This window comes from Rissa tridactyla, chromosome Z (assembly GCF_028500815.1).
Source record: "Rissa tridactyla isolate bRisTri1 chromosome Z, bRisTri1.patW.cur.20221130, whole genome shotgun sequence".
Lineage (NCBI taxonomy): Eukaryota > Metazoa > Chordata > Aves > Charadriiformes > Laridae > Rissa > Rissa tridactyla.
In genome coordinates, this window is record NC_071497.1 from 84,906,659 (window position 1) to 84,932,246 (window position 25,588).

General features: G+C 46.2%; 1 protein-coding gene across 1 annotated transcript in view; it reads right to left on the minus strand.

Moving 5' to 3' along the window:
• Window positions 1-25,588, minus strand: part of LOC128902947 (unconventional myosin-Vb-like) — a 155,390-nt gene that overhangs the window by 24,822 nt on the left and 104,980 nt on the right. Inside the window, exons 21-27 of the mRNA XM_054186727.1 lie at window positions 23,206-23,445; window positions 17,143-17,382; window positions 12,285-12,369; window positions 10,695-10,843; window positions 9,788-9,907; window positions 8,629-8,766; window positions 6,833-6,895 (exon numbers count right to left, since the gene is read on the minus strand). Coding sequence (XP_054042702.1) covers window positions 6,833-6,895; window positions 8,629-8,766; window positions 9,788-9,907; window positions 10,695-10,843; window positions 12,285-12,369; window positions 17,143-17,382; window positions 23,206-23,445 — 1,035 coding nt within the window. The remainder of the gene's footprint in view (window positions 1-6,832; window positions 6,896-8,628; window positions 8,767-9,787; window positions 9,908-10,694; window positions 10,844-12,284; window positions 12,370-17,142; window positions 17,383-23,205; window positions 23,446-25,588) is intronic.

Here is a 25,588-nt window from a genome sequence, read left to right on the forward strand (position 1 = left end):
CTTCTCCATCCCTTTTCCTTCTCAATCAAGGAATCACCACAAACCCCACAATGCTTAATTAATCTTCAACATTCATTAAATAAGGTGGAAGACGCCGACTGACGTCATGACAGGCGTCCCATTAGGTGAGCTACGGCTGCGTGAATTCCCACTACGGCTTCTTTTCTCATATATTTTGTAATTCCCCCAGCCCGGTGCAATGTTTGCAGCTGGAGGATTTTCTGGCCTTGACGTCCTGTCAGCTGCCGGCATTTGACAGGCAAGGGCAATATCGTACAACTTTGACGCCAACGGCTTCTCCTGAATAACGATGCATGAGCGTTGCTGTGTTTGCAGAGACAACTGAAGGGCTTACTTGCTTTCACATGACAGTAGAAGACAAAGGAATAAAAGTCTGTCAGCTAAGACAGCCTTTATTTCAGTATTTCACCATGAAGTTTTGTTTGCAGGTGGTAACACCACATTTGGCAGCTCTTCACCAGCACCCAAAACCCACCTGGGGCATCCAGCTGGGGAAAGAGCAGCTTTGCTCCTGCAGAGGGGACATTCCTTGCTATGGGTCACAACTGGGAGCAGAGCTGGACCCCCAGGGTCCTGCTCATGGCCCAAATCCCAACAGCCCACCTTCCCAGAATCCCAGACTGGCAGGGGTTGGAAGGGACCTCTGGAGATCATCTAGTCCAACCCCCTGCCAGAGCAGGGTCACCCAGAGCAGGTTGGACAGGAACGTGTCCAGGAGGGTTTGGAATATCTCCAGAGAAGGAGACTCCACAGCCTCTCTGGGCAGCCTCTTCCAGGGCTCTGCCATCCTCAAAGGAAAGAAGCTGTTCCTCGTGTTGAGATGGAACTTCCCATGTTCCAGTTTGTGCCCGTTGCCCCTTGTCCTGTCACCGGGCACCACTGAGAAGAGTCTGGCCCCATCCTCTTGCTACCCGCCCTTTAGATATTGATGAGCATTGATGGGATCCCCTCTCAGTCTGCTCTTCTCCAGGCTGACCAGCCCCAGGGCTCTCAGCCTTTCCTCAGCAGAGAGGTGCTCCAGTGCCTTGATCATCTTGGTAGCCCTCGGCTGGACTCTCTCCAGCAGCTCCCTGTCCTTCTTGAACTGGGGAGCCCAGAACTGGACCCAGTGCTCCAGCTGTGGCCTCCCCAGGGCAGAGCAGAGGGGGAGGATGACCTCCCTCCACCTGCTGGCCATGATCTTCTTAATGCCCCCCAGGAGACCATTGGCCTTCTTGGCCACACGGGCACATTGCTGGCTCCTGCGCAACTTGTTGCCCACCAGGACCCCCAGGTCTCTCTCTACAGAGCTGCTTTCCAGCAGGTCAGCCCCAACCTGTACCAGTACATGGGGTTATTCCTCCCCAGGTGCAGGACCCTACACTTGCCCTTGTTGAACTTCATTAGGTTCCTCCCCACCCAGCTCTCCAGCCTGTCCAGGTCCTTGCTATGGGTCACAGCTGGGGAGCAGAGCCAGACCCCCAGGGTCCTGCTCATGGCCCCAATCCCAACAGCCCACCTTCTCTTTGCATCAGATCCTCCATCACCAGCTGCTGCATGGTGGCACCCAGGACTGCTCCCTCCTGTCCCCACGCACCCAGGGGACAGTGCCAAAACCCAACAGGAACATCATCCAACTATGGCACATGGGAAAACCAGAGATGCCTGTAAGCGAGCTGACAAAGTCTGGTGTCTGACCAACTTGGGGTCAGCTCTTCCCTAGGGACCGACCGAGCCCCACTGTGGATTCTCTGGTGTCTACAATAGCGCAAGCTCTTCCCACACTCATTCCCACATCCTACATCCTCGCTGGCTTTTGACCCTTTCCACAGCTTTCCCGCATGATCCCTCTCATTTATGGGACATCAGCTTTGGCTGAGGCCAGCTAACGAATCCAAAAATGGCTGGGGGGGAAGGGGGCAATTTATACAATTTATACAGTGTGTAGCTAGCACAGCTGTGTAAACCTCGTTTCCATAGGAAACGGGGGATATAATTATAAATCCTTACAAATTATAAATAGCACGCCTTATCACAGCAGAGGTGTGAACAGAATAGCTGATCTGGCAGCTGGACAGACTCCAAGCTGAGCAAACGCCATCAGCACCAGAGCACAGTCAGGTACTTTATACCATCTGTCATTAAAATAAAAAAATATAAATAAATAAGAAATGCATTCGATCTGGCAATTCCTCCACATCCGCGTTAACCACAGCTCAGCAGAGGCAGCGTACGAGACGTTAGGCTTTTCTAGAACTGGTTTTTAAAACAAGAGTTTGGGAAGCGTGTGCGCGGTGGGAAATCGATACCAAACGGGGTTTAACTCTTCTTGCTCTGCGGCTAAAGCACCGACTCGCTCTCCGCTCTTTCCTGATCATGCTCAGAAGGGTAAAAACAAAGCGATTAACTGCTTTCCCACACAAATTGCTGTTCTGTGATTTTTGTTATTTGCTGGATAAGACCCTTGCTGCTCTTTCGCTTTTTCCCTCCCTTCCTCCATCTCTAGGTGACCCTGCTCTGGCAGGGGGTCAGACCAGATGATCTCCAGAGGTCCCTTCCAACCCCTATCATTCTGTGATTCCCCTTTCCTTTTCCTTCCCTTCCCTTCCCTTCCTCCTCCTCCTCCTCCTCTTTCCTTCCCTTCCTCCTCCTCCTCCTCCTCTTTCCTTCCCTTCCTCCTCCTCCTCCCTTCCTTCCCTTCCTCCTCCTCCTCCCTTCCTTCCCTTCCTCCTCCTCCTCCCTTCCTTCCCTTCCTCCTCCTCCCTTCCCTTCCTCCTCTTTCCTTTTCCTTCCTCCTCTTTCTTTCCTTTTCCTTCCCTTCCTCCTCCTCTTTCTTTCCTTTTCCTTCCCTTCCTCCTCCTCTTTCTTTCCTTTTCCTTCCCTTCCTCCTCCTCTTTCTTTCCTTTTCCTTCCCTTCCTCCTCCTCTTTCTTTCCTTTTCCTTCCCTTCCTCCTCCTCTTTCCTTTTCCTTCCCTTCCTCCTCCTCCTCCTCTTTCAGCCAAATTCATAGCTCCACGGACTGGCCATATCAAGCCATACTCTGGTTCGAAACCAAGTCAGGAAGATCAAGGAAGAAAGCGATAACCAACAGCCCAGCTCCAACAGCCCGTGCCCTGGACGCCTTTCAGAGTTTACATTCAAATCTATTTCCTGCTCTTTTCTTGGTGGATTTTGTGGAGCAATATTAAAATATCCATAGACGCGGGCAAGACATCTACTGTCCCCTGCCATAAAAAGCTTTGAAGGTGGAAAGGGAGATTTCTACTTGCGCCGTGAGAAACGCTCGCTCTTCTGCCTAGTGCAATAGCGCTGATTTATTCGACAAGTTATACAGCCAGAACATCCTGAACTTGAACTCACACTCGTCCCAACACATACAGGGTTACGGAGGTGTGAAGTATGAGCCTGCGTAAATCAGAGGTTATCACTGCCATGCCAGGAATTTGCCCTTTCTTCTATTTCTGGTGCTCTGTAGGAAAAGGAAATAAAATCCTCTAGAAGCTCATTTCATGATGAGCGTCCAAGTCTAAGGGATGAAACAAACATCCCAGCTATGCAAAGAGTGAAAAAAAACAAAATCAAATTATGCGTTGTGCTCCCGCTCAGAACACAGAGTCAGGGCAAGGGCTCCTTGGTGCTTTCACTCCCACTTTCCCAGTCTGAAAAAACAAATGGGAAAACACATTTTTTTTCCACTGGGAAACTTTTTGTTGTACAGAAGTGACTCAAGGACACATCTCCCACCATGGAGATGTTTCACATCCCTCCAGCCCTGCATCGTAGCTAACCAAACACCTGGCCGGGCATATTTTGGGACAGCATCTACACAAAACTCTATTTATCCGTTACAAAGGACACATAATTTACGCCTGCTGTAAATATATTGGTGTTAGCCCAAGTTCTTCGCATTCCTCTGCAGCACTACAAAAAGAAACAACCAGCACTTATCCAAACGAGCCTCTCTAAGGACGGACTATGCCTTGGTCGCTTCCCTCCATCAAAATCTGCACCAAGAAAAGGCTCCAAAAGCTAATCCCAAAGGCAAATCCCTGCCACCATGGGTGCCGTGACAGTACAGGACAATCACACCGAGACACAAAGCTGGATGACAGTAGACACGTGTGAAGTAGCAGAGCACGTGCTGGCTACAAAACCCAAGCCCATATGGCCATCCACTAACACCCACACCTGGCACTGTCCCGCTCGAGGGCTGTGAGTGTCAAAAATATCTCGAATGGGACCCAAAAGTGAACAGAAGGCAGTGAAGACTCAGGTCACAAAGTACCGAACAAAACGCAGAAGTATCCTTAACCCCCCCGAACAAAACCTGCTCTTCAACAATAACCATACTTATTACGTTTACCCAAACTCATATTTGTACATATCATTTTAAAAAAATATATTTATATTTACATTTGTACTGTTTATTATATTTACACTCATATTTATCCAAACCAAACCCTGGGATGTTCACGACCTTATCCAAGCATCTCTTCCCTCATCCATGAGGATGAGACTCTCCACGAGGAGCTCTTCAGCTGCATCAGGAACAGTCTTCACACCTCACCCAAGTCAAAATTCATACTCATATTTTTGAAAAGTCACCGCGGCCGCCTTTCTAAAATATCCTGAAACATTTCTAAACTGGCTAAAGGAGTCTCAGTTTCCAAAAGACCGTGCATTGGTGGCGCATCAAAGCCAACATCCTTTCCTCCTCCATCAGCTGGTATCTCATGGACCGCTCAAGGGCATCCACAGGAAGAGTTTGCCACGTGTAAGCTTTTAGACACCTCAGCCTAGTACCCCAAGATAAAGGCTTTTTAAGCTGGCAAAAAAGGAAAAATAAATCTAATTACACAAGATTCTTGAAGGAGCCAGACATAGTATAAATAGTAGAGATACAAATTAGAAGGAGACAGAGAGAGAAGAGAGGAAGAGCTTTGTTATAGTCACAGAGGCAGCTCTCATGGGGGAAGGAGGGAAAAGCAGCGCTCAAAAGCAGCAGTAAATCACTCTTTCACTGCAGATGGAAACTTTGGCCCGTGTCCCATCTTCACAAGTTGGGAAAACACCAGAGAACTGTATTTGTCTCTCTGTTTTAGTGGTACCTCTCAGGCCAACTCACCTACTACCTAGAAAATCCTTTCCCTCCAGGACTAGGGGTGGCCTTTCACTCTGGCATTTGAAGCAATTGCTCCTTGCTTTTCACGAGGACCTCGGCTCTTCCCAGACTGACATTCACCCAACACGCCACTACCCAAAATATATCACCTGCTACAGATGGTCTGTTCAGGTCTGCACCACGTTAAAGCAAGCTCTTAGACTTGGTTCTTCCTTGTCGCAACCCTCAGCCCCTTTTCTTGCAACCCCAGCAAGAACCTTGCGCTGGAGGACCCAAAAGAGAACCTCTTGCAGTCCAACACTGCTAAAAACTAACTCTGAGATGTGTCCCCTTGCAAATTCACTTTCCGCCTGTTTTAGGCTAAAGGTTAAAGAACGCTGCTGTTTTTGTAACATGTCCTACTTATTCCTATGAAACGGTATTAAGAGAGAGTTATTAAGGTTCATTTCATTTGTAGGACTATGTACGTGAGGAATGTAGAAAGTAGGAAAATCCCAAATTAATATTCCCATTCTGAACTTCCTGGGTTAAAACCTGAGGAAAACACAATTTGTGAACTCACACAGAAATCAGGACTCCAGAAGTCATTTAAGGTGGTGGCGATTCTCATCTGCTGGGTTTTCCCCTTCCAAACGGCAACTTCACTTTGCTTTACGAGGTCAAGAAACTTAAAACTTCCCAGAGCCACGTTTAATCAACTGGAAGACACCCAGGCAACGATCTTAAAGCTCCTGACATGTTTCTACTCCAGGCAGAGGTCCTAATGAAACTCAGCAGGGTTTCCCTTAATCACAAATAACACATCCAGCAAGCGCAACAAAAATACCGTGTTTAGGGGCTAAAAATTGGATGGACCAAGTGCCAGAAAAAGCTACTGCTAGAGGTATGGCGGTTTGCTCTTAGTGAGGGTTGGCCATACATCCTTTCCACCTCTAACTTCTTCTTTTTTGCATCTTCTGAGATGATGCAGACAGCAAAAATAAGTATTGCTACCGTCAGATGGTTTAGCGTGATGTTATCCTGGGTAACAAGTTCCTCTAGATTTCTCAGTTGTATTGCAATATTTGTTAAGGGGACGGGGAGAGAAGGAGCATCTGAAATCTAGGTCTGCGCCACCAAAAAAAAAAAAACAACCAAAAAAAAACCCCCAACCCTCACAAAGTCTATCCCTGAGGTTTTCCAAGGATGAGCAGGACACACGAATTGGCCTAACACATTCAAGACCAGAAGTAGTTGGGTACAGCTAGAGCAGGACGACACAACCCACACAAGCCACAATCAGAGCCCAGCAGGTTTCAGGCGCTCTGTATGTCGTAGGGAGAAAACGATGGAGGTAGAAGCGTAAGGATTTAGAGCTTAGGGACAAGACATATTGCAAGGCAGGGCAATAGCTGGGAAGACACAAGATGACTATGGTCAACCAGCACTGCTGCTGGGAAATGGAGGCTCTTACTGCAACCCACGCAGCAGATTTATTTGGTTTTGACCCGAGTGGCACCTTGGGAACGCAAGGAGAGCAGATAAGTAGCAGAGGTGGAGCCTGCAACAAGAAACACATTGGGCTTCAACTGCCAGAATTCATACCATGCTCTCTCTAATAGTCAGAATCAGTTCCAGGAGGTTTTGGGTTATTGCCACGTCCGGACAACTTTTTGGGGCTGTTGGAGCCATGCAATAAGTTACAGCGCTAAGGAGGAGCTCCTCACTCACCTTCAGACTGTTGTATGCAAAATCTTCGTGGTCCGAAGTCACTTCAGTCTTCGTTTCAATTACCTGCGTGGATTAAAGAGATATAAATTTATATTTAAAAACCAGACAGATAAACATGGGACAGGATGGCCAGGCATGTTTCCATCAACAGCCAGCCCTGCCGCATCGCTGCCGGCCAGCCCAACCATAAAAACGTTATTAATTGCCATTAGACGGAGTTCCAGCAACACGTAGTGGGGACGCTTCAGGCGAAAGCGGTTTAATCTCTCATTAATATCTTGACAACCGCGGCTCACTGCAGCTTTCAAACAACGACAGTCATTAGGGGAACAATCTTCAACGCAACGGTTGGGAAGCGGGTTTTTAATCTGCCTCTGCAGCAAGGACGAGAGGCTGGGGAAGTTTCCTGTTTCGAGCGTTTCCTGCAAATCGCTAGAGGTGATCAGTAAGACTATCCGGTGAAGCAAGTACCTAATTACTCTTGATGATTTTATGGTGCCTCTTATTTGCGTTTGCCAAAAGATACGTAGATCTCAGCCCGGAGAGTAATAACCAAAATAATTCCCAAACAAAGCAACAGGGGCCCCAGAAATTTCAATTATGAAGCGAAGAGTGATGGCGTTTGCTCAGCATTTCATACAAGAGCGTCTTTACTGCTTCCCGACACCAGGTATGCGGAGCTGCTGTTTCATGGCATGCATCGTCTCCCACGCTCTGGGCCTCTGAACGAGCCATAAAGGCTCAGTCACAGTGGGCAGGGTGAAAAATATACAAGAAATCAGCTACTAAAATCCCCCTACGCCAAATACCAGCCCACCAGCAGCTAGAGAGTGCTGTATTTTCACGTTCCAGTTACAAGTCAGGACCAACTCTTAAGTTATCACTGGGCTGCCAGTAATCTAGATTTTTTTTTTTTTTTTTTTTTTAAAATGACTTCCAGGGAAACCACCCAAACTGTAGGAAGATCTTTTTTCACAAGGAAGAAAGAACATATCGAAGGAATATCCCTGCCTTGCAATAGAGAGAAAAGGAAGAACGCCTTCTGCTAACAGCTATTTCTGGTTTGTTATATCATTTTTTTTATGCTATATTTCTATACGATCATTACTGGGGATAAAAAAAAAAAGACAAACACACAAGCAGATTATAACAAAACCAAACTGGGGACACAAGACTGACTGACGCATCTGTGAAGTGCTTATCAGTTCACGCCATGCAATGCTGGATGGGGGGAAGCCAGGACCGCAAAAAAAGCGCTTGAATAACCCAAATCAACCAAAAGAAATGTGGGGATGTGGGGCACCGGGGCCTTTCTCTTCAAGGCTCCCGAGCACTCCCACGCCTCTAGGTTTGATCCAGCCAAAAGGTGGTATCTGTGTCCGTAAGGCTGCAGCATCACGTCTATAGGCCATCATCCAAATACTCACCTTGCCCTTCCTCATTCCGACCTTCGCTAACAAAACCCAGGCCACGCTTCGAATTTCTCACGAGAGAAGGAAAGTGGATCAGCGCAGGCAGCGCAAAAAGCTCCAGAATTGATTCTACAACTCATTGCTTTCAAGATACGCGAGATACTGTCCTAAAATCTGTTATAACCAGTTTATAAAAAAAATAAAAATAATAAAAAAAAAAATTAGCTCTTCCGTCCCATTTGTCCTTAGTTTCTCTCCATTGCCCAACTGGATTTGCTGCCTCTTACTCTCAAACCTGAATTCCTACATCGCATGTCCTCAAGCCATCAAGGAAAGCCAGTTACCAACATGAAATATTGATATCAACGAAAAGACATCTCTTACCTGGGATTTCTTGCTCTCTTGCTCCTTTCTCTCCAGGTGGGTTTGTAGTTTCTTCCTCTCCTGCTCGAGCTCCCTCACTCGCTTCTGCAGCTTTAGGAAGAGGGTCATGTCCATGGCGGCTTTTTCCATCCCGACCTCCTGGAGAAGAACGGGGGAGTGGAAAAAGGAGACGACCTCAGTCAAGTTTTGTAACCACACACAGTGCTAGGCACACCCTGACCCCGGCACGTACTTTCAAAGACCAAACCCCCATTTTAAGCACTTATTTTTGATGTCAATTAACAGTTGACTCATTGCAATAAATCACTGAATGTTTATCAGCCCGCTTCTCTCGTTGGGCTGTTCGGAGCCACAGCTAAGAACATTAAAAATACCCCACTGAGTCCCTTCTAGACAAGTATTTACTGGTTGTTTTTTAATTCGCTTCACCTGGAATATTTTATATTAGAGCGTGGCCAATACTGATTACTTTGACGTCAGCAAATGCTCTCAAAGCAATTCAGAAGTACTACAGCAACGTAACACAGCAGCCAGCAAAGGGAAACGGGGGTTTCTGCGGGCACGGCACGTAGGACGAAATATGGTCCTGCCAGCGGGGTGGCAGATCCTCGGAACAGTCATCATCCACGTGCGCTCTCGAGTCACTAAAGCGGAGTTGAAAGAGCAGCCTATTCTAGCAAACGTAAGCAAAACACATTTCCCTTCTGCATTAAGAGACTGTCGATGACAGGGGCTGCGCTGGCCAGCAAAGCATCTGTGAAGACGCATTGGAATGAAAATGCTCGGGACAAGGGCGTAACGAACTCGGGATCCTCGCGGAGAAGGATTATTACGCAGTCATTGCCACCGGTGCTAGGAATAACTACACGTAACGCTGACTGCTTTGATGAATTTTCATCCGTCTTTAAGGTGGCACGGCCAAAACGCAACACTTTGTTATTTTTAGAGCCCTCTTTAACCTGACCCTGCAGACCAGTAAGCATTTGCCGCAGCACCACAACCCTGCAATCCCCCCTCATACAATTTAACGATGCATTTCTGTAGAGCTAAATTAATATCAGCCGTCACACCTTACAGTCCCAACCTGCATTCCTCCTGCGTGCTCCAAGACCCACGTCCATCATCCCTTCACCCCTCGAGCCTACCCGAATTACTGTACCTCCACTTGTTGTATTACATCTTCGGTGTCTCCTATCTCGGAGGTTGAAATGGATGGATAATTGGAATCGGACTCCAAACTGCTCTGGTTGGATGGGTTTCTCCTGTGCCCCGGTGCTTGCTGCCGAGGAGAGGTGCGGATACGGTCAGTGTTTAAGGAAGGATTCCCCACAAAATGTTGTTCCTCAGAACAAATTATGTCTGTCTATTAAGGTTACCTTTACTAAAGGTCTGACTGTCATCTTATAGCGAATTCCATTTTCTAGTTCTTACGCCCTACCATAATATTCCTACCAAGACAAGAGAATACCGTAAAATGTGAAGCGATACAGAAGGCTCCGTTTAAAAATTCTGCATGAATTAAAGGCTTTTCATGACACCAGACGCCTGTTAAGTGCAAACATGTAAATCTGAGCTCACCATTATGCTGTTCACAGCACCCTCTGGGGCTCGCTTTAAATGCTCAACCTTCCACCTGATCCAGCAGCACTCTATTATCGCACTTTCAACAGTTCTTCTAACATTTCAGCAACGTAAAAACTTTGGCTTTTGAAATCCTGAAGTCATGCCACTGGGGGGTTTTGTGGGTTGTTTTTTTTCTTTTTTTAACCCAACACTTAACACGCGAACATCACCGAAACAAATCAAAAGCAAACCAAGAAGCATGAACCAGCTTTTGCTGAGATTCACAGGTATCTCTACGTAGTTAGCAGAGAAGCGTGAGAAATCAGGCTCTTTTCTCAAGGCACAAATACGGTTTGGCTTCAGTGTAGAAGCTCAGTCTTCGGAATATCAAGCACGATAATGTCAGTTTTATTAAGTGTTCTGTGATTGCGTCAGCCACATCATCCAGCCACCAACGTCATGTCCAGGACACAGCAGAACAGGGCTAATTTCAGTTTCGTTACCTTTATAATAGTCATTTCATCCCGCAAATTGTCATATCTCTGCTCCAGCCTCGAATATTCTTTTACCAGGTTCTGGTAACGAGACCTCTCTTCTTCCAGCTCTTTCTTCATCTGGATATTTTCCTCAACTGTGTTTCGTGCAAATTCATCTTTAAAATATGGAGGGGAAAAAAAAAAAAAAAAAAGAAATTATGATCTGCATCTGGGAAGCGAATTTCTTGTAAATACGTGCAATAACGATGACTAAGTAACAAAACGCTCTCTGCCAAGAACCTTTAAATATTAGGGAATGCTTACTTGTATTTTAGAGACTATTATTTGCCATTTGGAACAGCTTCAGCTCTTCTGCTCGGAGAGCACGGCCCTCTGCCGTCCGAGTTAGAGAAAAATCTCCAGCACCTACAAACCATCAGACCTATCGTTGTGCTTAACTCACCTGTGCCAGCGCCAGCTCCCCCGGGCCAGCCATAAACCCGCTTAAGAAAAGGCCAGCGCCGTTGTGGAAACACATTCATGTTTAAGAAATGCACGTTTGAGCTGCATTTAAAGACTTCTCTGCCCGCTTCCCACCACCAGATTCAGCATAAAAGCAAATCAGCCGCAGCATCTCTGCCTCATGGCATCATCAGCCTTTTGCCATTGTAAGATTGTGGCAATTCTGAGTATTTTATATCCAAATAAATTCTTTTTTTTTTTTTTTTTTTTTTTTTTTTTGTTAAGAACTCCCTTTTGGAAGCAAATCTGGTCCTTTCCCCTTTTTGGGAAACTGGGCAAATATAATCCACGTGTCCTTTTAAATAGGTGGACGCTACACAAAACCCCTCCTCTTGCTTTCCTCAAGCTTCGATGCCCCGAAAGCATCCCCTAAGAGATGAAAAAAAAATATTTGCGGCAAGTTTCTTTTTAACATGTTATTTTCATTCCTTCATTTTGCAGGAGGCTGAGAGCAAGAGGTACTTCACGTGTACCCGGGAGCAGTGATAGATAGGCCACAGAATGCCGCCTGATGCTTTGTAAATCCTGCAACAAAATCAAAGCCGAAAAGGGTGGTGAAAAATAAAAAAAAAAAGCTCAAAAACACAGGTGAGAGTTTCTTTTGTGGCTTGGGATTCTCCCCAGATTGCTTTCCTCTCTCTACGGCTCCCCATCTAAGTCTCTGCTTTAAAAAACTCTCACAGACTCCTGTCACGTTAGAGAAATCCTTTGTCGCAGCCCAACATCGTTAACTGTGCTCTTCCTTGGATCCTTTACGCATCAATCTTGGGATGCTGTTATTCCCTTCCCTCCACCCCTCGCTGCCTCTCACATCGCCCGCAGTAAATGCTGCAACACAACTGAATTAAAAAGCCCTTTCAGGTACTTTATTCCGCTTTTCAGCAATTAAACCAGCCTCTGTCTTGCCATCCGCCAGCAGGACAGAACCGTCCCCACAACAAAAACGACGACAAAAACCCCCAGGAAAGGGGTGCGGAAAGATCAGCACTTTTCAAGGTAGGAAAAACAGGCAGGAAAAACAAGTTTGAGAGGGCAGAACAGTTAAGCTCCTCGTTTACTGAAGGTGTTACAATGCTATAAAGCCTTTTTTCTCACCTTGAGATTGACAGAGGATCCTGCTGTTAAGCTCCTCTTTTTCCTGCTTCAGGAGAGCATTTTCTTCTTCCAAGTCGGATATGCGCTGCGAAAGAAGGGAAAGAATTAGTGCGTGCTGCAGGTCAGAGCCTCTGCGGAGGGATTACATTTCACCTGGCCGGAGACAGGGAGCTTTGTTCGGGCTTTCTTTGCCGTTTAAAAGATCTTTTCCCTCGTGCTTTGCCAGTTATCCTTTGTACACCAAGAGTTGAAGCGTAGGAGAACCGCGCTGCAACAACGGAGACTAACTTTGCTCATCCTGAGCGCGTTTCTCCCTTCAGTTAATGTTTTTAGCAGGATCTTATAAAATACTGAGCAGTTGGACTTGGCGACCACGATCTGCAGGAGTGGAACTCCTACAAGCGATCAGGTCGTGGCACCAGAGGTTTATTTCCCCATCTCAAGGGGCTTCCTCGCCGTCTTCAAGTCACAGCATTGACTGCTGTTGGGGAAAAAATAAAAAATCTGCTGCTTGTTTCGGGCAATGCGGCACTTAAGCAGTTAAGATGGACGAAGTTAACCTGATCACCACGGAAGACTCATATTAAATAATTCAGGCTTTTTTAATTTCCTGTGTATTGCACCCACTTCACTGAATAAGATTATAGTCACTTTAATGCTTCAACACCGCTGCAGAACCTCTAGTACAGCGCCGTGCAGTGCGTACCAGGGCCTTTGGTAATACAACGGGAGCACATATAGCAATTAAAACCAACAATTGTCTAGCAAAAACTAACTAAACCAGAAACTAAATCCTGCAAAATAGTTTTGGGGATTTTTTTTTTTTTTTTAACAACCTCTTTATTAAAAATAAAAGGAAGCAAGGCCACTTGTCACAATGACGAGGCTGGACCGACGCCGACAGCAACCTATCCCGTAATTTTTTGTTCACCCTCAGGCATTTTGATGCATTCCACAGCGCTATCTCAAAACACAAAACCATAAAAACATCCCATTATCAAGCGAAATACGCTGCTCTGGGTAAGGGGGACGATTCGGCTGCTGTCAGGCAGGAGCACAAACTGACACATCGTCCCGGCGTAAAGTCATTCCCTACGCCTGCACCATCGTATCCTCGCGCCACGGCTTACAGAACAGCTACACACAGCAGAAGGAGCTCAAGATGCCGAAGATAACCAACACTGTACACACCATAATACAAGTTTTCAGCGCCCGAGAATAATAATTTTGCTGTCACCACCGCGCAGAATTTAGAGACAGCCCAGCTGGCACGCGTTCCGAGCACAAACTTCAGCCTTCCACACAAGCATCCTCAAATCGAGGTATTTTCTCAAATATTGCATGTGCCAGATACGTACTAAGGGTGAGGGTAAAAGCCAAGTGAATATTTTATTGTAAGTCAAATTGAAGCAGTCATATCCCGTGCACAGAAACCGGAGGATCCCACTACCTCTCACTCTCCATTCATTTAACTCCATCTCTCTACGTGAGACTATCATCTCCAGCATCTCTCCCTCTGTGTGTGTGTATATATATATATATATATATATATATATATATAAAATACAAAAGTTGGAGTCTGGAGATACAACTGGCAAGCGCAGAAAACACAATTTAATATATGCAGAGCTACTGGTGTTTCAAAGGCTCTGAACTGAGCCATGATTTTAATATTCTGTACCAAACCCGACTCCATTCCTTCATTCGTCAATCAAATAAATATCACGGCAGGGAAGGAAAACCTGCGCTGCAACTGGACGGCGAGGAACTCGACTTGTTTATCCCATCAGGGAAAGGATTAGGGGTGATGACGTTATTTCACTAGTGCTCTTTAAAGGGTGCTGATAATCAACTCTTCTGCCCAGAAAGCAAAGTTATGATGGTTGGGAAACCAAACTAGACAAAAATTCAGAGTATTTTCAATTGGGGAATATTTTAGAACTGAAAGACTTGGTAGAATTTGTAATAGTTATCCCCAGGTTTAAATATTTCTAACCCAGATTGGATATAGATGTTTTCAAGATGTGATCTTAAGCGACCGAACTTGTTTATCGCTTTCCTGTTTCCATACCAGACAGAAACAAGCTGGAATTCACCATTTGCGTTTACAGAAACCCAGTAAGAACAATAACAAACCATTAAACACAGGTCGAGGCAAGCAGAGCAGGTTACACACTGGCCAAGCAGCACAAACTCCATCCCTGGTACCTACGCCGGTACCTTCTGTATCCCTCGCTCAATTTTCTATAGGAAACATCTTTGAAGGTGCTTCAAATATCACAGCACCTGCTTTGAAGGATTCCCATGGAAGATGTTGAGCAGTGAGGACTTGTGATGGCTTCAGCCCTTATTTATGTGTTACGCTGGAACCACCTGCTCGTAAAATCTTGCTCCGGTCTTCCCCTGATCTGGAGAGGATGATGGCATTTAGGATTTTCCTAATAAAATTCCTGGCCAGGCTTTGAATCATCCTAGCTCATCCAATCGAGAAGACCTGGCGCTACCCAAAGCCCTAGGAAGAGCTGTTGGTGCTCACGCAGATCTGACGGTTTCAACGTTATCATGAAACATAATAAGAAGGGCTATTTTAAAATTAAGGAGTCGGAGAGAAAAGCTGTACGGAAGAGATTAAAGGACATTTTTTCAGTAACAAAATCATAACTAATATGGATTTGCAGAAGCTGCAGCCCCAGCTCAAGGCGATAGAATCAAGGCTGTCACCTCAATGTCACTCGGAAGCGTCTGAGGACTTCGGGTATCATCTCCAGAGCGACCGCATCCCACCACAACCACGCGGTAAATCTTGCTATTGAAGGTGAAAAGCGCTTCTCACACCTGAATTCAGTTTCAGGACGCTCCCCACGCTTTTGGTAGTTATTAGAACTGCTCGAAAAATCTCTATCGTAAATTTTCTTGGAAAGCCATTTTTGGCTCAATGAATGTTTCCAGGAAGATGCCATCTCTGCCTTCCCAATGACGAGGAATCGAAGGGAGCAATTGAAAGCTAACGGGAACCTGCACTGCTGAGTAGAAATGTTTTATAATTAAACCATTTATTGTCATGGTAAAGTGCACAGTATTTGCTCTGCTGTAGGCACTTTTACAACAAGGGCTTTGTTTTCCTGCTTTTTGAAAGCATTTCTTTGGTCATTAAATCAACCTTTCTTCGAAGTGCTGGAAGGGGATTTGCAGTCAAGAACAAAAGAGAAGCAGTTCTTCCCCAGCTGCATCACCTTCAAAATAAAGCATCGTTTCAGGCTCTAAAAGCCTGCGCCGCAGCCAGGTAACGAGCTCAGCCCTGTGCCAAAAAGGATCTTCTCCTTTGGCATTGGTGGAAAGAAAATTACCGATTCCATACATCTCTGTGTGGGTGCAACACACGCGTAAAGAGCGGAGTAACCGCTTTTCTGACGGCTCTTGGTCCAGCCAAGAGACAACTCGCATACAGGTTGAATGATCTTTTGAGAAGCACACCCAAAAATGCATTTCATCAGTCCTAGTTGATCCAGTTAAGTTATCCTGACCACACAGTCCCCACAGGTACTCACCCAAACCCACCATCCCAGGACTCACCCACAAGGGTGGGTGCTGCTGAGTGAAGTGCCCTTGAAGAGCCCCATCTGGGCACTCTTCCACCGTAATTAAAACGCAGCTAATCCCAGACCTTTCTTTTCTTTTTCCCATCTCCAAAACCGACTCAACTTCATGCTGTCACACAAAAAGCACTTTTCTAGAGTAACAGCTGCAAAATAGCTTTTTCTATGCAACGCATTGAGTAGAAAAGCCCTAAGTTCTTTCCAGTAGCAGCATCAAAGAAACCACTTCAACCACCAGTGCAGAAGAAAAAAGATCACAGATTTCATCCGAGCAGTCGCAAGCATTTGCGAACTCACACCTTAGTGCCTTCGGTTACAAGATTAGGTGCGAAGATTATTCAGAATGAACCTGACTAGCAAAGAAATTCAGGGTAAAAGGTCCATTTTTACTATTTGCAAAAAACCTCTACGCTCCAAAGTCTCTTTCTCCCACTAGAAAGCTTTCTTGTACAATGGTGGCAGTGTTGGGCCACCTTCACCTCAAAACATCCAGAAAGCTTAGGACTTTGCATGAAGGAGGGGAAGAAAATAAAGAAGTTTAGACCACATCACAGCTCCGAACCCTATAAAGGCTTGTTGTAAGAACCAGCCTAGCCAGTGCTGGAGCAGTGACCCTCATGTCCCATGCCAGGCTGGGTTGAGGAAGAACATCTTCCTAATATTTACGGCATCTACAAAAGCCTTCTCCAATATTTTGCATTACACGCCACGAGGAATCACTGTATATACATGAAGCTCTGGCATATCCACAGTTATTAAGCGCCCTTATTTCAGATGGACCTGGGTTTGGGGAGTTTCTTCATGTTTGGCAGCACAAAAGGCATCGAGATGTGGCATCTCGATGTCCATCCTGGACATTAGGAAAAAATTCTTCACAGAAAAAGTGGTCAGACACTGGAATAGGCTGCCCAGGGAGGTGGTGGAGTCACCATCCCTGAATGTGTTTAAGAGTCGTTTAGATGTGGTGTTAAGGGATATGGTGTAGGGGAGAACTTTGTAGAGTGGGGTTGATGGTTGGACTCGATGATCCCAAGGGTCTTTTCCAACCTAAATGATTCTACGATTCTATGATCCTTCTGACATGAGGCTCCTGCAGGGATGTCCACCTGCCCTTGCTGCCCTGGGGGCATTCAGGGACAAAAAGAAAAAAATAAATCATAATTAAAGATTAGAAATTAAGTCTTTCCCCTTCAGACTTGTGAAGGGCGAGTTTTCACCAGTATGACCACCTACACGACATGAGATGTGACAAATACACGTACCTTCCTCAGTAGGTCTTTCTCCTTAACGTAGCTGTCTTCCACGACTTTCCTCTCACCAAGAGCTTTCTCAAGCTCCAGCCGGAGATGCTCCATCTCTTCTTGCAAGCTGACAAGCTGGTTGCCGTCACCCCGGTGGCCCTGTTGATATTGCACCAGTTCCTTCTTCAGCTTTTCCACCTCAGAGGAATGGGCTGACGCGAGCGTAGAGAGCTGCTCGTTCAGGAGTTTGTATTCCTTGTTCTGCAGCCAACATCCCAAAAAGAAGAAAATAAGGCCATAAGCAAGAACTGATACACTGCAAAAGTAACCATCAAAAATCCTTGAGCATGGTGGATAACAAAATTCGGATAACGAACATTACCATGCATACGCTAATAAAGCTCATAAAGCTAAAAAAACAATTTCAAAACTGTGACAAAAGCTCAATAATATTTTGGTAACGATTATGCAAGCATTTGTTAAATCGATGTTACACTTGAAGCAAAGGCAAACAACATGTGATAGCACTGGCGACCAAACCAAAAAAAAGAAAAGAAAATCTACACTTCTATTACAGCTTCCAAACAACGTTGCTTAACGCAATTGGCTTGCAATTTTTTCGGTTTGCAATATTGGGTTTGTGGTTTCTCCTTTTATTCCTGACTCGTATGCCCGCAGGATCCTGGGGTGACAACGCCCTGTAGTATAATTGCGGCCTCGAGCACACAGAGCTCCCTAAACCCCAGCTTTAAGCCGTGTGCCAGCTCCACAGTCTTTTTATTCGCTCAGATTTTTCGCTTTTAAAGCACTTACCCATGATTTTCTCCCTAGTTTTGAGACCTGAAAATTCAGCGGCTGTGATTCTTGTGGTTCAAATCAAAGTCCATGAGAACTACATTGCGACTAATAAAACATCATCATTATTAGCCAGCCCCAGAAACAACGATGAATTCACAACAGACCAAGAGCTTCCGTAAAAAGACAACTAAGCAGCTTCGCTAACATTAAGTAGATAACCAGAAGTGCAAAAGAACCATTTTCAAATTTACAATATATTCTGGTTTTTAAAGTTTCCTTTTTGAAAGATTTCTATACAGCTTTAAAGATATGGGCTCGTATCGCTCCCTGTACAACAGACCCCAAACGGTTTCCTTTCTTAAATGGGACTTTGGTGGATATTTCACTTGAGCATCAGAAATACCAGTTTTGGTCTTTCCCGGAAAATATCTGGCGAGAGATTGTTGTCCAGATCAGATCAATGTCCTGGTAAATCTGCAATTTACCCTTTTGCTGTTTCTCAGAGCTTTAGTCACCATCAGAATCACAGCAGCTCATGAAAAACTGCTCCTTCCAGCCAGAAGTTTTTCGTTCATGTGGAGGCCAAGAAAAGCTTGAGGTGAAGAAGCCAGAAGATCAAAGTTTTAAAGGACACAAACGTATCATTTTAAAAAGTCAATGGACTAGGGAAGTCCTGATACACAATTTTTGACTGGTCAGGATAAGCAGTAAAGGTGCAAAGTCACAGCTACTAAGATGCAACTTCTTCCTCTAAGACGTTCACCACAGTCGAGTCAGCAAGACGAAGAAATCGAAAAAATTCTATACCAAAACAGTGTGATCAATCTCTGTAAGAGTCAAAGGCTCCCATTGGCTCTCATACAAGAGTTTTCAAAGAACTTTACAGCCTCGAAAAGGAAAAAACAACCCATGGAAGCAGAGAATTTCACCTTCTAGGCCTACACAGGTTCTTCCAGACCAGGCAGGCCCCTGTACAAACGTACGGTGAGTTGGTGGATACCGAGCCCCCACACACTACTTAGGATTAGTCTCTTTTAGATTCCCAATGTGGCTCGTAGGATCGTGTCTTCTACCATCGCTCTTATCGTCCTTTTGGCCCCTCTCTAGGTGACCTCCCAAAGCAGTCCCAGCACTCCGATGCAAGATTAACACGCATCTCAAATGGAAAAACAGGTAAATGATGGACATTAACACCTTTTCCTTTGATCCCTTGTAACGTAGAATTAGTGAACATCAAAATTCAGCGTTCAGGAGGTATTATGGAATTAACATTTCTGCATGACCAAAGCCAGCAATGGCCCTTGTGGCCAAGAAGGTCAATGCCATCCTGGGGGACGTTAAAAAGAACGTGGCCAGCAGGTGGAGGGAGGTCCTCCTCCCCCTCTGCTCTGCCCTGGGGAGGCCACAGCTGGAGCACTGGGTCCAGTCCTGGGCTCCCCAGTTCCAGAAGGACAGGGAACTGCTGGAGAGGGGACAGCAAAGGGCTACCAAGATGATCTGGATGACTGGAACATCTCTCTTCTGAAGAAAGGCTGAGGGATTTAGGCCTCTTTAGTCTGGAAAAAAGACGACTGAGGGGGGGATCTTATCAACGCTTATAAATACTTAAAGGATGCGTGTCTGGAGGATGGGGACAGGCTCTTCTCAGTGGTACCCAGTGACAGGAAAAGGGGCAACAGGCACAAACAGGAACACAGGAAATCCCATCTGAACAAGAGAAGGAACTTCTTTCCTTTGAGGGTGGCAGAGCCCTGGAAGAGGCTGCCCAGAGAGGCTGTGGAGTCTCCACCTCTGGAGATATTCCAAATCCGCCTGGACGTGTTCCTTTGCGACGTGCTCTGGGTAACCCTGCTTTGGCAGGGGGTTGGACTAGATGATCTCCAGAGGTCCCTTCCAACCCCTGCCAGTCTGGGATTCTGTGATTTCCACATTTGGAGAGACAAGCTTTGCCTACGGAGAACGGCAAGAATCGCTCCGGTTCACAAATTGCTGGTGCTTCCCCCACCTGTAAAGGCTCCCCAGGTCTCTCCTCATCCTCCAATACACAATGTTTGTGTCCCAAGGTTTATGGATACGATTTTACGTACCAGCCCACTGAGATTTCAATCCAGATATAAGATAAATGTACAGGAAGGCTTTTTCTTGTTGTTGGTTACCAGAGACATGAAAGAGCATTTACTGTCCCGCAGGGAAACGGCTGGTCCCCACTGCAATCGGAGATCAGACCTCGTTAAACCTGAACTTGATTTAATTTAAATCATTATCCGGCCCAGCAGAGCCGTGACACTCCCGGTTTCAACCCAGGCTCTGTGAACCTATCTAAAGTTTATTTTGCTACTAATGGGAGAGACAATTTCATCACTCCCGTTACCCAAACTAGTTTTATTCACAATAAATGCTCACAGAGATACTGCCGCTTTCAGAGACAGCGCGGGGAGCTCGCTGGGAGTCTAAATATTGTCTGTGTGAACATAGAACAGCCTTAAAAGTGTCTCAAGCAGCTACAATATACACATTTTTAAAAAAAACTCAACCGAAAGAAAGAAGAAAATGGTCCAATGCGGGTAGAAAAAAGTGGTCCGCTGTGGATATTTCACCGCAAAAGAGATTTAAACCTTTCTTGTGTGCGCAAAACAATCCCTCACCTGATTTAGAAACTGAATTAAATAGGCCCCGTTACGGATGCTACAGCGTGTGAGCTGAGGCTGAAATACAATAATCGGTTTTAATGTTTTCAAAGATCTTCTCTTCCTTGGGGGCACGGGGAGTATTGCAGCTTTCTATTCACGCATGAGCTAAAGGAGCAGAAATAGAAACATTTTCTTCCCCGGCTGGTCAGAAAACGATACAACCGCAGCTCTCCAGGTTACCTGCAATATGTTTTTTCTTAAAAAGTTCATTAGCGTTCGAAAAGGTCACGTTTAGAGATCGGCAAGGACTGAAACTGAGATGCCTCAGGGAAATATGATGCAACGAAGTCACGGCTGCCAGAAAAAAAAAAAAAAAAAATCCAGCGGAGCGAAAAGAAAGTCCACTGGAAGGGTGCTCATTAGCACATCCAAAACATCCCAGGGAAACCTGTCAGTCCTGAAACGAGGGGTAAAATTAGCTCAGCAGACAGACTGCCACGAGTAATACAGAGCAGAGATTCTTTCCTGCAGAATCTACCCAAAGAGCATCAAAATAACTCCTTCAAAACCGTCTGCGCAGAGACCGAGGGAGATCAAGACGAGCTCCAGCCCATTATTTCTGCTCTCCGTGTCTCCTTCCCTAAACTAGACCTTTCTGCTGCCTTCACAAGCCGGGACAGGAAAGCCAACATTAACCAAAGATTGGTCTTTCTTTCTCGTTCCACCCCCACGCTTTTCCTAGCAGTAAACGGCAAGGAATTACATAAAATAATAATACTAAAATTAATACTGCTGCGCCCCAGCCAAGCCCGGCAGCTCAGCAGACCTAACACAGACGTTCATGCTCATTGCACGAGTCCAGCCCCCAAATATGTGGGCCTGAAACGACCCACACGAATTAATTCCACTAAATACCCTCCAGACGCGGGGCGGTCATATCAAACAGGTTTCTGATATACTCATATATCAAGAACCTTATGCTTAAGGTTTTCCCCTCCTAAGCTACAGAGTTTGTCTGTAAAAATCTACATATGCAAAGCAGGCGGTTTAAAGTTAACCCCCGCGGTTTAGGAGCCGCGATGCATGCTTTGCAGCCAATTAATACGGCAACGCAAGCGGCCAGCAGTTATGGAAATCCCTGGGTGTCTTGACTCCGCAGTCTCTGAGCCAACGCCGAGTCATTTCTCCTCATCTTCACGGCAGGACCTCTCCTGTCGTACAGGGATGGGAGAGATTTAAGGCGGCGAGGAAAGCGCGCGTGATGTGTAAGGGCTCCCGACAACAACGCAACGCTAAACTGCGATTAGTAATAACTGGTAGTCTAAATAAGTAGAGATCCTGACTTACAGAGAGTGTTTCTCCCGTAAAAGGGCTGTTTAAGGATATAGGTGGATATGAATTTCTCCATTAATATTAATGGATACAATTGGATCCTACTTAGCATTTCTTATACTCATCCTTGAAGACCTTGAACAGCACTAGGAAGCAACACAGAGGGTATTTCTCAGAGTAACTTGCAAAGTCTCAGGTCGTTAGGTGGGAAAACTCTCCTGCCAAGTGTGTAATCAAACTATTATTCTGCAGCTCATTAATGACAAGTGGCATTTGATGAAGGTCTTTCTGTGAGCAAGATGTCACAGTAAGACTGTCAAGCCATGGCCACAGGCATCTATCACTTACATTGCCCATCTCACCCCTCGTTGTGGCTTTTACTTCTGAACAGCTATTTCATCTAGAAACACAATCACGCTCCAAACTACTTTGCAGAGTGATTATTGACACAATTTACCTTTTACTTTCCAAGTGAAGTGACTGACAAGACCTACGGTTCAGTACAAACTGTGGCAGAGACTCTGCATCCTCAGTGCTTGCAAAGCACAAAGTGTAACGGCCAAAGCCTTTTTGACATAGGGATCTCACATGGAGCTGGCTTGGGTTTTCAAGCAAGAGCTTTCAAATTTGCCCACTTTTATCTTAGAATCATAGAATGGTTTGGGTTGGAAGGGACATTAAAGACCACCTAGTTCCAACCCCCTGCCCTGGGCAGGGACACCTCCCACCAGCCCAGCTTGCTCCAAGCCCCGGCCAACCTGGCCTTGAACCCCTCCAGGGATGGGGCAGCCACAGCTTCTCTGGGCAACCTGGGCCAGGGGCTCACCACCCTCACCCCAAAGAATTTCTTCCTCAGGTCTCATCTAAATCTCCCCTCTTCCAGCTTAAACCCGTCCCCCCTCATCCTATGGCTCCCCTCCCTGATCCAGAGTCCCTCCCCAGCTTTTCTGTAGACCCCCCTTCAGGCACTGGAAGGCCGCTATAAGGTCTCCCTGGGGCCTTCTCTTCTCCAGGCTGAACAGCCCCAATCTTCCTCCCCCGAGTCCTTCTGGGCAGTTCTCACAACAAATATAATGCAGCTTTTGCAGCTCACCGAGCAAGCTCCTCAGACAGCAAGGTGGAAACTCAAGACCCAAGTGCATCTGCACTTCCATAGTGGTGTCCCACCTTTACAAGTGTCTGGCCAGCAGTAGCAGAAGGCTGCCACCACCATGACATCCTTCCCAGACATCATGGGAAGATAAAACCCTTCCTAGGAAGGACAGTACAAGAGAAGCAAAGCAGAAGCAGGACCACACTTGTCCCAGCACAACTCAGGACGTACCTGCTCATCGATCTTTCTTTGAAGCTGGACCACCTTGTTCTCCATGCCAATGTTGAGCTTCTTCAGGTGCTGCGCTGAGCGGGCCTCGATCTTCAGCGCCTTCAGCTCCTGCCTGGCCTTCATGCGCCGGTAGTAGCACTGCAGGACGATGGTGGCACCCCTGACCCGGCGGAAGCGAGTGCGGGCCAGCCAGCCACGGGCGTACTTCTGGAGGATGATGGCTTTGTGCTCTGCAAGGATCTAGAAAACATGAGCAGAAACGGGACAATCAAGGGAGAAAAGTCACCTGGAAAAGTAGCAGCAGCCCTGATTTTACTACAACGTGGCACTCGACACTTCCCAATCTGCCTTCAAAAGGGCTTTTCCTCTAAGCAGGAGTGTCGGGGTAGGCGCAGGGGGCTGTTATTTTGCATCCTCTTTTGCAGCCTCCTGGGATGTTTCTCTGGTCACTGCACTCAACCGATGGAAGTAGGACACATCCAGTCCTCTCTTCGGATATACACTGCTCTCTAAAAAGAGTCAAGACCCTCCTGGCCAGCGAAATGAGGGGATACGATCCCGGCCGGTGAGTAGAGGACTCGATGGGGACACGGGACACCTGGGCTCAAGTGAGACTTCACGGACCACTTGGAATAATACACAGATCTCCAAGATCCATAGCAGAACAAATAGCCATTAACAAACACACCAACACTTAGCAATAAGCTTACTGTCCCTTCAGCATCAGGTACAACTCGCACCAGAACAGGTTTTTAGCTTTTTCTCATGCGTGTTCCGTCCCTGCATGATGATAACTTACAGTGCAGATAAACGCTCTCCAGGTGGGATTTCTTATCTTACGGATAACCTTCAAATAAAACCCTGGAGTCCTCTCACTACAGTCCGCAACCGGTTCTCTTGCATGATTCCATTTCTAGAAACTTGTATCTGGTTTTGTGAAACTTCTGGCGCTTTTGCATTGGATTTCTCCCCCCAGATTTACAGCAATCTTTTCAGTAGGTGGCAGTTCAAGTCCTCCCTCTAACACTGAAGGCTGGCATATTAAGAGACACCACCAGCACGTTGTTAATAACTTTCTTATGTTGATCAATGCTGCAGTATTATGAGGAAAGAAATAGCAGGAGAATTTAAAGACGTTATTAGTTTGCGATAAAGTTGTGTCAGAGAAGGTACAATATCAACTTCTCTTACAAATCTTTCGTTTCACCCTAAGGCTTTCTTTGCGCTTGCAAATTTTAATTCAGCGTGAAGGGATTGTGTGGATTGATAGGAGTTCTTCTGAAATGAGCTTCGTATGTCCCCAGCCTTGGCATTCTTACCGAAGGAGAACGCTGGGGGTGCCCAAAAATCTAGAAGAAACCCTGCTGCATTGGCCTTGGGGACCTATTCCAGCCTTACAGCAAAGTCTCGGCAGGCACTGGGCACGTCCTGACCCCGTGGAGCGTCATCTGCAGCTCGGCATCTGTTGGTGAGCATGCACTTGAACCGCCACCTATATCCAACACCTTCATCCAGGTGCTCCAGAGATTAAGGACGAGGCCTGAACTTCAGCCAACTTCTACGCCCTCTTAAGATTTTGGGTTGTTTTGAATCTCAGAGACTTTAAATGCTGGACCAGCCCTCGCAGAGGCGTCCGATTTAAAAAAAATAGATGCTGAAAAAGCAGTGGCAGCACAAATTGCTGATGACCAGCACCCAACTGCTCTGGTTTTGGAGGACATCCCTGATCTCTCTGGTGGGTCATCAGGTGTTCAAGTAACCTCTGTCACCTCCAGGAGCAGGGTCTCCCCTCCTGGCTCATCATACCTGACTTCTTCAAGTGTCCCCGGTGATAACAATTAGGCACACATTTAGGTGACTGCCAAAGTAAGGCTGGGTCTGAGGAGTGGACAGAAGATTCCCCAAAGCTGTTCTCAGTTTCCTGACAGACAATTTCTCACTGTACCGCTTGCTGTCATCAAACCTTTACTTCCTTGCTTTCAGCTCCCGGTTTAACACAGAAAGCTTACGGAGAGAACTAATTAAAGAGGGATTTATATCAATAAATGACTTGATGCCTTCCATGACAGACCCCACTAGTCTTCCTGCCGTACTGGTAAACGGCACCTGCAGCAGGGCTCAGACACAAATTCAGTTTGCCAGCGAGGGTTTGCAGAGCATGGGTTAGATCAAATGACATTTCCAGATTTCCACAATGCCTCCCGGCATCCGAATGACTTAACTTCATTTAGCTGCTCCGCCGAGGTGCTGCTGTCAAAAGCATTTTTGCTTGCGTAGCTTTAAATGGCAATGCTCGCCGTCAACGTGTGCTCTCCAGAAACACCAGAGGCAGTCGGCTTCGTAAAACATCAAACCGGCCACAATAAATACAGAGGTAAATAAA